The sequence below is a fragment of the Schistocerca nitens genome, chromosome 2, assembly GCF_023898315.1.
Source record: "Schistocerca nitens isolate TAMUIC-IGC-003100 chromosome 2, iqSchNite1.1, whole genome shotgun sequence".
Lineage (NCBI taxonomy): Eukaryota > Metazoa > Arthropoda > Insecta > Orthoptera > Acrididae > Schistocerca > Schistocerca nitens.
Genome location: NC_064615.1, coordinates 480,646,907 through 480,661,825, shown reverse-complemented (window position 1 = coordinate 480,661,825; position 14,919 = coordinate 480,646,907). Strand labels below are relative to the sequence as shown.

Below are 14,919 nucleotides of genomic sequence, written 5' to 3'. Positions count from 1 at the left end.
CTTCATACAGATTTAGAGAGACGCATTGCTACAATCACCGGTCACTATCTAAGTCCGCTATATACATCTATTTCAGCGATTTAGGCTACTGTTAGGTTTTGTTTTCTTGTCACTCTAAATGTCTAGGCCTTATATGCGTGTAGGTTAAATTGACATATTTTACTTTTGCGGATCTCGTGTCACGTGCATCCTGACTCTTGCGTGTTCGTCTTTCGTTAGCGTTCGCCTGCCCTTTGAAGTTTGTCCTAGCATTGCACTTTGTTGTCTGTGGTGTGATCTCCATTCAGGTACTCGGTGCATAGCGCTGTAAAAACTGTGTCGGCTAATTTCTTAAATGTATTCCATGCGTCTTCATTACGCACTATGTTGTATGTGGTATCATGTGTTAATGTGTTTCTGTGTTGTCCTGTTTGTCTTAGGTCATTGAGCAGCCAACAGGTCAGGGTGGTGTTTTCTGAGGTTCCAATTGCCCTGCATGTACAGTTTGAGTCGCTTTTCCGTGATAGGCGCTGTACGAGCATGGGATAAGGCCAATGTCCAGTCGGAAACTGAGTCACGCGACGGCTGCGTTTGGCGTAGCTCCTTATCAGCCGCTCCTGTATATCAAGGGATATATTGTATATACGGCGCCCATTATCACTAACTTCTCATTCATGTCACCAGATCTTCACTATCCGGAGCTTAAGGTGGAACTTGCTGTGAATCGATACCCCAGTGATTTGTTCGATCCTGTCAGGTCTGCCCCTTTTGAGCCAGTATGATGCTGCGCGAAGTCTGGTCGTAAAATGGTGTGGGTATATTCTTAGAACGACATACGGCGTTCCCACTGATGTGGTACGGAACACCCCAGATATTCGTAGCAGCACACTCGTCTGTACTCTCCTGACAGCGTTTCGACCATGACGAGTTTTAAACGGGTGCCCATGCTCTTACATCAAAGCTCAATACTGATTCGGCGACCGCACAGTGGTATGTTCCTACCATTGTGGTTGTCAGTCTGTAATTAGCTTAGTTTGTACTGATTTTTGTAGTATTTTCTCTACTTTGTCTATTGTTAGTCTTATGTGTTCCTTGAAGGTATGTCTCTCGTCAAGGTGTACCCTTAGATATCTTTTTACTATTGTGTGTTGAATAGAATAGAAATGAAACAGGACTCTAGGAAAAATGATTGCCGGATGAATATTGCGCTCTGCGGTGGATTGTACATTGATATGAAGCTCCCTGGTAGATTCAAACTGTGTGCTGGACGGGGACTCAACCCCAGAATTTTTTCTTTCGCGGTCAAAGTTCTTACCGGTTGAGCTGCACAGGCACGACCAGAGACCCAGCCTTACAGCTTTACTTCTGTCAATACCTCTCTCCTACTTTCCAAACTTCACTGAAGCTCTTCCAGGAGTGCTAGTCCCCCAAAGTACGCACGAGAATTTCTGTGAAGTCCGGAAAGTAGGAGAGCAGTATCTGCGGAACTAAAGTTCTTGAGTCACGCCTGGATAGCTCAATCGGTAATAACTTTGTCGCAAAAGCCAAATTTTCGGGATCGACTTTCGGTCCGGTAGACTGTTTTATTCTGTTTAGGAAAAATGATGTCGGTATGGTATGAATCAACCACCATTTACCTTATATTGGCTTGCAGAACATAAATGTTGCTAATATCTAGCCAGTGTAATGTACTTCTTCTCTTCCGCTTTGGATTTTTCTCGAATACCACTTTCATTTGAGACACCAACCACAGTTCTTAATAAATATGCAAATCATCCGACAGTATATTCATATTTAATAGATCGTATATTATGGTCGCCGACCTCTCATTACATTCAAGACCCCGAGAGACAAGCGTTATCGATCCACTTTACATTCTTATGATTCCTAAAATCTGCAGTTCGTTCATTGTATCGGTGAGATGTAGAGAGATTATCAGCTGGATAAGTTCGGTCACATTGAAACATATAAAAACATTTAAGGAAATCAAAATAATTGTGCATAGGTAGAAACAGAACTTTAAAAGAACCCTTTACTCGCTTTAAATTAACTGGAAAGCAATAAATTTTTGTCCACGCTTACCAACATTACTCCAGCACTCCATCAGCGTGCACCTCTACTGTCTGCTACCGAAAACTCTGCTGTTGAATTATCTGTTTCGACCTCCATCCCCACACCATAATGCTTCTGTAATTTCTGCTCAACCTCACTCATCTATTACAGATTGAGCAGTCTAGTAAAAATGTAAATGTCGTGCGGTGTTGGCTGGGACATCACACTGGAGGGCTCAGCTGCCTGACGGAAAGGGTGTTCTTTCTCTGCTCACTCTGGCCTCGTTTCCATGTGGATATGTGAGAGTTGTATGAGTGTTTGTGGAGTGTAGGTAAGTGTAGTGGATGCGTGCATAGTGTAGTGTTTTGTTTGTGTATTATGATGATGGAGAAGGGAGAGGGGGAAGCCTGATGTCTGCAGGTAGCCCACTCCTCTCCCATACCACCAAGAGGGACGACGAGATTAACGTCCCCATCCGACGGACGGATCCATCATCAGCAGCGTCACATACCCTCACTTCGAAGGACACTGCACATGGGTTTGGAATCTAATCCAGTACATTGGCGCTAAGACTTGAACTTCACACCACCAACTCTCCTCCTCTTGTCGGCCAAATACTGGCAGTGAAAATTTTATCCGCCACCAGGATTCGAACCAGCGTACCTCCGACTCGGCAGCAACCACAAAGGCGTGTGTTAGCAACCTTCTCTTTACGAGGGTAGACCTTTTTTAACATCCGATTGGTCGTGAAATAGAAACCACAGCGAAATTCAATTCTTTTTATTTTCAGGAGTTAGGTACGCCTTCCAACTACTTCTCTACGTAGTCGCCACCACTACTTAGACATTTCTCGCAGCGTGGTATCAACTTTCCTATACCTTCGACATAGAAGGCAGCTGCCTGTGATTTCCGTTAATTCCCTGCGCTGCTCTGAGCTCGTTGTCAGTGCCAAAATACTGTCCTCATAGCCAGCGGCCCATGTGAATAAAAAGATGAAAATTAGAGGCACCCTATTCCGGGCTGCAAGGTGGGTGATCTAACGTTTCCCATATAAAACGCTCCATGAGCATCTTCGTTGCACGTGCAGTGTACGGTCGAGAATTGTCATGAAGAATGAAACGCATGATAGTTGCCTGATATGGGCTGCATGAAATCGTGCAAAATACCTCGACAGGCAGTTCACACTAGACGGAAGACACTATTGTTGTAGGCATCTGTAGATGCTCACTTTTTGCTCATGACTGATAAGTTCGACGCGACGCGATAGACGGGCATATTAAAGACACTGCGTAACACATCTACGCAAAGCTTCAACGCATTTACACTGTGGTTTTTACTTCGCTACTAATCTGTGGTTTAAAACAAAATAGCACTCGAACATTGTTAGAGATTTGCCACGTTTTTCCCTTTTTTCTTCTTAAATGCCCAGGTCTCTAACAAGGAAGTTTCGCCTTGGCTACGGAGGAGGCTTAATTGTTCAGTCTCTTACCCTTGTGTTGGCCAGATAGCTTCTTGCAGCCTCAGAGTCTACTCGTCTCCCCAGCTATTCCTCTTTTTTCCCTACTCATGAACACACCAGACCAGCGCCACTTTTCGTGTCCCGTTGCTTCTTCCCCTACCTTGCACAGTCGCCTACTTCCCACCCCTACTGCAAAACCACCCAATTGATTGCCTCGGAATTCGTAATACCAACTTTCTATCAGTAATGTAAAAATTCTCCGCCATACTCTGAAGACTCGATCCTTGGGTCACGCCTTACCACTGTGTTGTTTAGCTCATCCCGACCGTGGCACATAAGCAGCGGCAAAAAAATACAAACGCAATGGTAAGCGTGTATGACAGGCTATTTGCCGTCATGCGGCAGCCCCAGGACTCGCCAAGCCGATACACTATGTTGGCTGGAACAACCCCAGTCTCTTTCGTCGAGCTTATCTGCGAGTTCCTTCAGACATTCACACAACTGCACACAACACAAATGCCACCACGTTTACACTTCTCGCTAATCGTTCTCTTTAGAAGCCTGCATTGTTATTTTGTGAAACGTACACTCGCTCGATATTTTCCAGCGCTGCTGGTTGAAACGGCCGCGGATATGTAATAAACAAAATGTCGTATTCCAAGCATTGATCAAATTCAAACCTCCGTGGCAGTTTCTTAGGTTCCCCGTGATATTTATTTCCATACTCTCTTTAATTACGCTGTCCCAGAAAGCTAACGTTTGTACCATGGTACTTATCTCGACGTGCTTCATTTCATGATTATATTCGTGGCAGTGCTGATCTACTTAGTTGCTTCAGTCGGATTGTCGCTGATATTCCATGCAACCACCCTCCCCACCCACCCCCTTTTCTTAAGACACACTACAAATGCATGAAATGAAGTAGACGTCCGGCTTTCGGTTACCTAGATCATCTGCAACATTACAAAGACTTTTTTTTTATCTTTGTTGACACACCCAACTAAACCAGCAAAGCAAATCAGCTGTTGCCAATGACTGACTCGAGAATAATCATCAACTGAAATACGACGAGACCATTGTCGTGGTGCAAACGCCAACGTTCTGGGACAGCGCAATAATTAAGAAGTCTGCTGAAATAAAATGTAGGAAAACCGAACAAACTGGAACGGATATTTTAATTTAAATGAGGCTTGCGGTCAAGCAGTCAGTTTGTTCATATCTCGAAGGCCACCTCATCCACCAGAGCTGGGAAACGCTGAGAGACTGCGTTTCGTAGTGTGGACTCTGAAAAACAATTGAACAGTAAAGGACGCAGCAGGCGCTGGGAGTGGAGCTCTGGAATAAATAGGCACGCGACACCGACAGCACTTCATAGCATGAGTACAGTCCAGGCAGCGAGTAAAACGTAATACCACAGCTCGCAGCACCTGAAGAAGATGACTAGATCGGTCATCAAAATACCGTGCTGAAATGTGGAACAGCATCTCAACTTAACATCCGCAAACAAACCATCAACGAGTCACATCGAAAAAAATTCTGAATTCACAACAGACGCACGATACTTGCCAGCAGGCGTCATTTTTGACTTGTCCTTAACAATGTTAGCCACTCCTGTTGTCAGAGAGTTAGGTCAGTCTACACCAGTCCACATCAGGCCGAAATCCATTTCATATTAATCGTCCTATGCGTGACTGGGTGATACGCCGAACGGTCTACGCGAGAACGTCTGTGAAACGATTCAGACTGTTTTACAATTTATTATCTATTCAAGTCATAAAACAAATACAATACATGGTAATTACCATTACAAACAAACGAAAGATAGAATTACAAAGGTACATTACTCTTGACCAGAATCTTGCAACTTCAACTGCATCCGGTGCCGGAAGCAGAAGATCATCTTCTGTGCAAGATGCAGGGCATAGCTGTGCTCCATGGCGCGTGGTTCTCTGCAATCACAGTTGGTGGTATTCACAGTGAAGTGCCATTTCTGGAGGTTACTCCTGGATCTTCCGACTCCAGAACGAAGACGGCTGAGTGACCTCCACACGATCCATTTTCGTTCATGCCCCGGTGGTAATGTTTCCAAAGTAAAGGGCCAGACAGGGTGATTCTCAAGTTGGCATATCCACAATTGTTTTCTTGCTGTAGCTGCTGTTGTTTCCAAGATTGAAGTGGTCTTGAGGAAAGTTGGGACTACTGAAATGTGCCCACATAGTGAATAGTTTTCCTGATGGGCCTGATTTCTCCTCTCCGCATTCGTAGCTACTTCACGACGAATATCTGGTGGCGCTGTGCCAGAGAGTTGGTAGAGTTTTAGAAGTGACGTGGCTTTAATACAACCTTTAATAAGCCTACTCTTTTCTTTTAGCGCCTTGTCGGCTGTTTGCGTGAGTGTATTTGTAGCCGGCCGTAGTGTCCGAGCGGTTCTAGGCGCTTCAGTCTGGAACCGCGCGACCGCTACGGTCGCAGGTTCGAATCCTGCCTCGGGCATGGATGTGTGTGATGTCCTTAGGTTAGTTAGTTTTAAGTAGTTCTAAGTTCTAGGGGACTGATGACCTCAGATGTTAAGTCCCGTAGTGCTCAGAGCCATTAGAACCATTTGAATTTGTACCAGATTGGGCAAGCATACTCAGTAGCACTGTAACATGTTGCAAGTGCCGTCGTTCTCAGGGTTTGCGGTATAGAGCCGCAAGTGCTACCACTGATCTTTTACCTTTATTCTCTTATTCTCGCAATGCGGTTTGTAGGTCGGAAAACGATGCATAGTGACTCCCAGATATTTTTGGATGGGTCGTATTTACTGACTCTATCCCTTGCCACGTGATGACAAGCTTGCGACGTGCCTGATAGTGCTTAAGATGAAATGCATACAGTTGTGTTTTATCTGGATTGAGTCGAAGTTGGTAATGTGTACTGATAGATAACAGTGGACGCGCTGTGTGAGCACTGCTCTGGTAAGTATGCGCAGATTATTCGGTTCTGAGATGGTGCCTCGTACTGCTTCCAGGACGACGTTCACGGCGTACCAGCTGGAGGAGCTGGAGCGCGCGTTCGAGCGGGCGCCGTACCCCGACGTGTTCGCGCGCGAGGAGCTGGCGCTCAAGCTGAGCCTCAGCGAGTCGCGCGTCCAGGTGTGGTTCCAGAATCGGCGCGCCAAGTGGCGCAAGCGGGAGCCGCCGCGCAAGACCGGCTACCTCGCCACCGGAGGTCAGTCGCCGCCTCTCTAGCACGCTCTAAACATCTCACTTATTGCTGGCTCCTCACTGTGCAGTGAACTTACGTCAGTTAGAATGTCTACTGTGAGCTGTTTCTGACTGTTTGTTTGCCTTAGGTCCCAAGCCAGCTCTCATCTAGATGAGATTATATGGAATATCCTCTCAAATATATGGTTGGTTCGAATAATGTTTTCCTCACGGAACCCAGTAAGTTGGAATGACAGATAATGTTCCACAGAAAAGAAAGCAATATCGAGTATACTCCAAGAAGAGCCCGCCCGGTTGGCCGTGCGGTCTAAGGCACAGCCTTCCGGGCGGGAAGGAGCGCCTGGTCCCCGGCACGAATCCGCCCGGCGGATTTGTGTCGAGGTCCGGTGAACCGACCAGTCTGTGGATGGTTTTTAGGCGGTTTTCCATCTGCCTCGGCGAATGTGGGCTGGTTCCCCTTATTCCGCCTCAGTTATACTATGTCGGCGATTGCTGCGCAAACAAGTTCTCCACGTACGCGTTCACCACCATTACTCTACCACGCAAACATAGGGGTTACACTCGTCTGGTGTGAGACGTTCCCTGGGGGGTCCACCGGGGGCCGAACCGCAGAATAACCCTGGGTTCGGTGTGGGGCGGCGGAGGCGTGAAGTGGACTGCGGTAGTCGTCGTGGGGTTGTGGACCACTGCGGCTGCAGCGGGGACGGAGCCTCTCCGTCGTTTCTAGGTCCCCGGTTAACATACAATACAATACAATACTCCAAGAAAGCGTAATAGGACATCTAGTGCAGAATATTTTAATTTTTCTGCAGAGCCGAGACATTTCAGGTGCTTTCTTGCTGTTATTCTTTGCCTTAGCCATCTCACGACCAAGCTACCAACTTCCAACCTAGATCTCAGGCTAAGCTACAGATCTGTCTGTCACATTCATTGGCTTTGGCATCTCACAATCAAACTTACCTCCTTCTAACCTACCCTAGAACTCTGACTAAGCTACAAATCAGTCTGTCACCACAACCAAGTTTTTTGCTTTCACATTCGTTGGCTTCACCATCTACAATCACACTTCCATCTTCCAACCTGATCTAAGCTACAGATTAGTAGATGCCCGGGACTTAGGAGTCGATTGCGTACTCTGATTGTTTACGTGACCCGATTGCTCGTTCACTGTCGCTCATCAAGTAATAATTAGAGCTGAAACCATAAAACAAAAAAGTAATGAACAGAGATGAAAACACAATAGCATACAAATGTACACTAAATTAAATAAGAATGAAATATTAATATTACCCAAGTTAATTTATTTTTAATTTTATTCATCATTCTGGGAATAAAGTTTTCAGATGAGAATGCAGCTACAGCTCAGCTTTGGAAGACTTGCGAAGACGACATTCTCAAACTGATTAATAACCACGGTAGAAGTGGCTACCTGATGATGACTTGAACGTTGAAATTGACCATAGATTTAAAAGTTTGCGAGTTAGACATACACAAATTAGTTAGTTAGTTCTTTGTGCATTCACAGATGACTTTAAAATAACTTATCAGCTTATTAAAACAACAACACAATAATTCAAAATTGACAAATATGCAAGTGAATAATTAATTAAAGTCTCATTAATTCCTATAGTAATGTTCCACTATTCATTCAGATCTCATCATATCAGTGCATACATTGCACTCGCTACGCACACTACAAACACATCCTGTCGACTGAGATCAGAACTATGATAACACCGCTGCATTTCCTTACGTTTATTGTGCATTGCCATGCATCAGTCTGAAAAACTGAGCCAGCATCGTTCCATAAAGAAGAAGTCGTTGAGCTTAGGAAGATGAAACGAGGCTACAATTTTCCATCACACATCTTGGGTGTCTAATTTTCCAGGTAACATGCATTACTCTTTGAAAGTTTCAGATTTTTATTTTTTACAAACTTTAATATTTTCTGCTAGCCCTTATTTATGTTAAGTAATGTTCCATTGCGCATCATGTACTATTCAAAAGGTATGCTTTAATTGATTTCCAAATATGTAGCTTTTAGTTACCTATTTTATTACAGTTGTAATTTGTTGTACGGTTTGATATGAACCGCTCCTCAGTCCCAAGACAGCTTCTCTTGCTCGTGGCGCGCAGTCCCACGAATAACAAAGAGTCAACGTCTGCGTCACTACGGATGACAGACAGTTTATCATCAGCAGTCCCACCAAAAACTTTTCAAGTCTGTGGCCTCGCAGAAGACTCCATCTACATCTACATACATACTTCGCCAGCAGGGGGGCTTCTTGTATCGCTACCAGTTCTTTCCTGTCCCACTCGCAAACTGATCCAGGAAAAAAGACTGTCTAAAACCCTCCGATCGAGCTCTAATTTCTCGCCGTCTTATCTTCGTGGCCCTTGCGTGAAATGTACGTTGCCGGCAGTAGAATATTTCTTCAGTCGTCCTCAAATACCAGTTCTCTAAATTTCCTTAATATTGCTCGCGAAAAAGCGTCGTCTTCCCTCCAGCGATTCCCATTTGGGTTCACGAAGCATCTCCGTAATGGTTGCGTGATGATCGAAACTACCGGCGACAGATCTAGCAGCACACCTCTGAATTACTTAGACATCTTCCATCAACCCGATTTGGTGGGAATCCCAAACATTCAAAGAGTAGTCAAGAATGGGGTGCACTAGCGTTCTATACGCCGTCTGCTTTATAGATGAACTATATTTTCACAAAATTCATCCAATGAAACGAAGTCAAGCATTCGCCTTCCCTACTACCAACCAGACGTGCTCATTCCATTTCATATATCTTCGCAACATTACGCCTAGATATTTAATCGATGTGATTGTCTCAAGCAGCACCCTACTAGTGCTATATTCGAACGTTATAGGATTGTTATTCATATTCATCCGCATTAACTTACATTTTTCCTACGTTTAGAGGAAGCTATCATTCATGACACCAACTAGAAATTCTGTCTAAGCCATCGTACGAGCCGGCCGGTGTGGCCGTGCGGTTCTAGGAGCTTCAGTCTGGAACCGCGTCACCGCTACGGTCGCAGGTTCGAATCCTGCCTCGGGCATGGATGTGTGTGATGTCCTTAGGTTAGTTAGGTTTAAGTAGTTCTAAGTTCTAGGGGACTGATGACCTCAGATGTTAAGTCCCATAGTGCTCAGAACCATTTGAACCATTTTGAACCATCTTATGTACTCCTGCAATCATTCAAAGACGACACCTTCCTGTGAGCCTGGGCCACATGACAAACGGCCAGTGACGGCTACCTGAAACAAGCAATCCATCACAACTAGCTTGTTCACTTGTCCGATGCTCATAGCTTGAGGAGAGGGACAGACTGACGACTCACTATCGCTGGCAGGCTTACTGGTTAGTGCTCCTTCTCGGATTATCAGAGGGAGCGTCCAACACACTCAGTCGTTTCTGCGACCATTCTGTTTTCTTACACATTAACGTGTATCGTCAGTTGGCTCGTGCGGTATTACTCGCAGTTGTTATTATTACAGCCGTGCAGGGAACACTGTTGAGACGCCGCCGACTGTCCGTAGGCTCGGCGAGCGCGTCACTGTCGTCGTTCGGCTCGCTGAACAGCTCGCTTGGCCCGTTCTCCGGGGGCGGCGCCGGAGGCGGCGGGGGCGGCGTGTCAGTGGGCGGGGGCGGCGTGCCGGTGGGTGGAGGCGGCGTGGGCGTCGGCGTGGGCGTGTCGGCGCCGGGCGACTCGTGGGCCGCCTACTCGCCGGCGGCGTACGAGCTGTCGCCGCACCTCAACCTGCTCAACGCGCCCTACTCCAGCTCGCCCTTCGGCGCGCCCTCCGCAGGGCCCTACTCGTACGCCTCCATGCTGCAGCCGCAGCACGACGCCTCGCTCTTCCGGTCGCAGCACCAGGTGGGTAGAAGTCTGCAATGTTGATACTCTCCGCACCACATGATTCCGACAGCATCCCATGCATGCACTACAGAATTCAGTGGCTTCAGACGTACACTATCTTATCAAAGGTATCCGAACGCCTCTATGGAATACGGGATGGACCACTTGATGCCACGAGCAACGAACCTGCTATAGTGCGCGTCATTTACGACGGCGGCCGAGTTTAGGTTCGTTCTGTGCATCTGACGTCACAAAACACAGTCAGCCAATGAACAGAGAACGACGTTGCCAGAGCTCGACTGCAGTGCAGAGCACCGACGAGTGTCTTCAGTTTTAGAAACGTTCAGTCACTATCAGTCACCGCAGCTAAACCAAAACCAGGTAGACCTCACGTACTGATAGCAGACTTTCTATAAGTGAAAGTTTGGAAAAAGCATTCTTTATATCAACTGCTTAATATTCTATTAATTAATTAAACCAAACAAGCAATAAGCCTCCTAATTCAGGTGATGGAAAGGAAATTCATTCTCACTAACCGCTTTTTCGCAATAAAGAACAGCGGTAATTGTTTATCTCCTATTGTACTTCGACGAAACGTGAGTAATTCATAGTCATACCAACAGTGTTTGTAGGTATTTTGCGTGATTGTTTAAAGTACTCCAGGAAAAGCCTTGAACGATGCGCTACGTTAGTGTAATGGTTAAGGTGTTTGGCTGCTACTCAAGAGGTTCTAAGTTCAAATCTTGTTCAGTGCATAATATTTTCTTTATTTAAAAACAATTTCGAAGTGTCTTACTTCATGAATTTTATTCGTTTGAATGTAATTTTTTGAAATTTCTAGCGGCAACTAAAATCGACTATACGGAAAGTATACCCAGTGGACTACAAACTCTTCAATATTTCGTGCAGTGGTTTACTACATCTAATGCTGCACAATAACTGCGTTGAACATCGAAACAAAATTAAGTCATTTATGGGGGGACGGTATCAGTCAAGAAGATGTGTAAAATTCAAATTTTTGGGCCAAATAGTTTTTGTGAAATCCAATGATAAGTGTGTCAAAGCAGTCGGAACACCATGTGTCTGCACAGGCGAGCAATGCATTGACGACAAAAATCGCGCACAGCGCGGAATGCGGTGAGCACGTCTCTGAAGCAGCGAAAGGGTTAATGCGGCCGTGATGGCTTTACTTCATAAACTGCGCGCTTCCCTCTAAACGTAAGTGTGCGAACTATACTATACTATGGCGCTGCTTCTCTTGGCGCGTGCAACTGGCAACGCAGCACTCTCCCGCGTCTGGGCGGACACGCGCGAGCCGCCAAGATAAAATAATTGAACTTATAGTATAAGAGGAAGCGGGGAGTACTGTGTTGTCGGTAGAGAAGTAGTAACAGCGAAATGGATCGGTCAGGGCAGCTCACTGTCTTCGGACGTGGGCCAATCATTCGATGCCACTTGAGTAACAAAGCCATCAAGCACATTTCAGCCCTTCTACAGTTGCCCAAATCAACCACTGGTGATATGACTGTGAAGTGGAAAGGCGAACGAACAACCGCAGCTAAACCAAAACCAGGTAGACCTCACGTACTGACAGACAGGAATCTTCGAGTACTAGGGCTGACGGCTGTAAAAAATCGCAAGGAATCACTCGTCAGTTACCAAAGTGCTTCCAGCAGTGCAGCTAGCACAATGAGTCTTCCTACGGAGTTAAAGAAAATGGGATACATACAGTGATCGACCAGCTCCTCATAATCCAAACATTTCTGTAGTCATTGCTCAGTGACAATTGAGATGGTGTAAAGAGCGTCGCCCCAGGGCAGTGGTCAAATGTTCAAATGTGTGTGAAATCTTATGGGACTTAACTGCTAAGAACACAGTCCCTAAGCTTACACACTACTTAACCCAAATTATCCTAAGGACAAACACACACACCCATGCCCAAGGGAGGACTGGAACCTCCGCCGGGACCAGCCGCACAGTCCATGGCTGCAGCGTCTTAGACCGCCCGGCGCAGGGCAGTGGATTTCTGGTAAAGAGCGATTTGGGGTGACAAATCACGCTGTACCATGCGGCGATCCGACAGAAGGGTTTGGATTTGGCGATTGCCAGGCGAACGTTACCTGAATGACATGTAGTGACAACAGCGAAATACGAAGGAAGTGGTGATATGGTATGGGGGTGTTTTTCGTAGTTATGGTGTGGTTCCCTCGTTACGCTTAAGTAAATGCTAAATGCGGATGGATATGAGCACATCTTACAGCACTTTGTACTGTGTACAGTAGAGAAACAATTCTGAGACGTTGATTGTATCAGCATGACAAAGTACCCTATCACAAAGCAGCATCTATGAGGCAGAGGTTTGTGGACAGTAACATTCCTGAAATGGACTGGCCTCCCCAGAGTTCTGACCTCAACCTAACTGAACGCCTCTTGGATGAGTTACAACGTCTGCTTCGCTCCACACCCCAGCGTTCAACATCAGTGCCTTCTGTTGTTTCGGATCCTGAGGAAGAGTGGGCTACCACTCCTCCAAAGACATTCAGACACCTCACTCAAGATGTTACCAGCAGAGTTCAAGCCGTCATAATGGCGAAGGGTGGGCACACCCCATATTAATGTCCGTTAATAGTGGCCGGATGCTTTTGGTAGACGGTATACATGCGACTCCATTCGCTCCATGTGTTCACTGGTCAGTACCCCAGTACCACAGAACCTATCCGTATGGACAGACGTTATTAGCACGGACCACTGGACCACAGAAAAATTTAACTTCGTAGTAGGCATAAATATAGGTTGTACCCAATGGATTTTGCCTTCGACGCTAGCCCTAGGATGTAATTTACACACAGAATGGAAAATATGTTATCTGCTACGTGAACTACGACTACGTCAAGTCGCGTACTGCGCAGGCAGACTGCTTGTCACTGACATCCACCAATAACTTCGTAGAGATGCATTGATACAGCACAGGTAACGATTGACAACTGTATTCTTCCCTTGTGACTGTGAAGCAGTGTAGTACTACGGAGTATTCCTGTTTTCTCACATAAGGATTCGCCACCTACAAATAACTTCTAAATGCGCGTTCATGACACACTTGAGACGCTATACTAAAATTTGAACAGCGTGCAAGAGATCGTCCATCCTACCTACGAATAGAGAGCAGTTCGACCACACTGGTGGTCACATACAAAAATGGTTCAAATGGCTCTGAGCACTATGGGACTCAACTGCTGTGGTCATAAGTCCCCTAGAACTTAGAACTACTTAAACCTAACTAACCTAAGGACAGCACACAACACCCAGCCATCACGAGGCAGAGAAAATCCCTTACCCCGCCGGGAATCGAACCCGGGAACCCGGGAGTGGGAAGCGAGAATGCTACCGCACGACCACGAGATGCGGGCGGTCAGATACAAAGAAGTTCCAATTGGTCTCGTTTGAAAACCAAAGTGGAAGAAACTCGCCATCTAATTCCACCTAAAACTTCATTAATAAGGACCTAGCTCTGAGTCTGTAAGCGATTTGTGTCAATAGATGTCCCAACAAGCTGTAATCAACACGATTCTCCTCACAACGAGAAAACACTAAATTTTTCCCTATTTAATCTGAAGTAGATGGGCAGTTAATTACAGCATCGGTATCAAACGTGGTAGGAAAAAATCCCTCTACTGCGACACAAGATTTTTATGATTTTTCCCAATAGATCACCTGGGTTGTTGTTGCACAGAATTATAGATACACTTACAGATCAGTAATAGAGCAGCGCAAGGAAATTCAACATCTGACTGAACAAGAAAAGCTTTAAGTTATTTGTGAAGGTGTCCCATCACAATAACGACACTACTGCGGCTTTATTTCATAATAATCGACAGATGAAAAAATTTCGAATACATCATCTCTCCATGACTTCTATTGTGCTGCTTTCAGCCGCACGGAGAGCCTGGCAACCGATTACGCAATACGTGGCAAACGAAACTGCTGTTGATGAATGGACAACGCTCTCCACTTGCCAACTGTTAATCAGTGCGCGAAATGCTTCAAGGCAGCTGAACAATTCTTGGTCCCCTGTTTGGTAGACACTTTAGAATGTTTTGAAATACGATTTATACTAAATTCACGCCAGAAAGTAGTTCACACAATACAAAGCAGAAAATTATCTTTCATGAATGCGCTAAAAACTATGGATTTGCGTTAAATTTTCCTGTTTAGTGGCCGTTCATTGTGTTGTGTAGCCTCTTTTCTAGTTTCAGTAGTCATCTATATTTCTATTAGAGATTGGTTCTCAAGCTCCAAATATGAGTAACATGAGATTCTGACCTTATTGCAGCTTGTTTGTTAATATTTGCTC

The 14,919-nt window shown here is 45.6% G+C and overlaps 1 protein-coding gene across 1 annotated transcript in view; it reads left to right on the top strand.

The window, feature by feature from the left end:
* Nucleotides 1-14,919, top strand: part of LOC126236409 (keratin, type I cytoskeletal 9) — a 102,135-nt gene that overhangs the window by 51,748 nt on the left and 35,468 nt on the right. Inside the window, exons 4-5 of the mRNA XM_049945706.1 lie at nucleotides 6,501-6,700; nucleotides 10,249-10,586. Coding sequence (XP_049801663.1) covers nucleotides 6,501-6,700; nucleotides 10,249-10,586 — 538 coding nt within the window. The remainder of the gene's footprint in view (nucleotides 1-6,500; nucleotides 6,701-10,248; nucleotides 10,587-14,919) is intronic.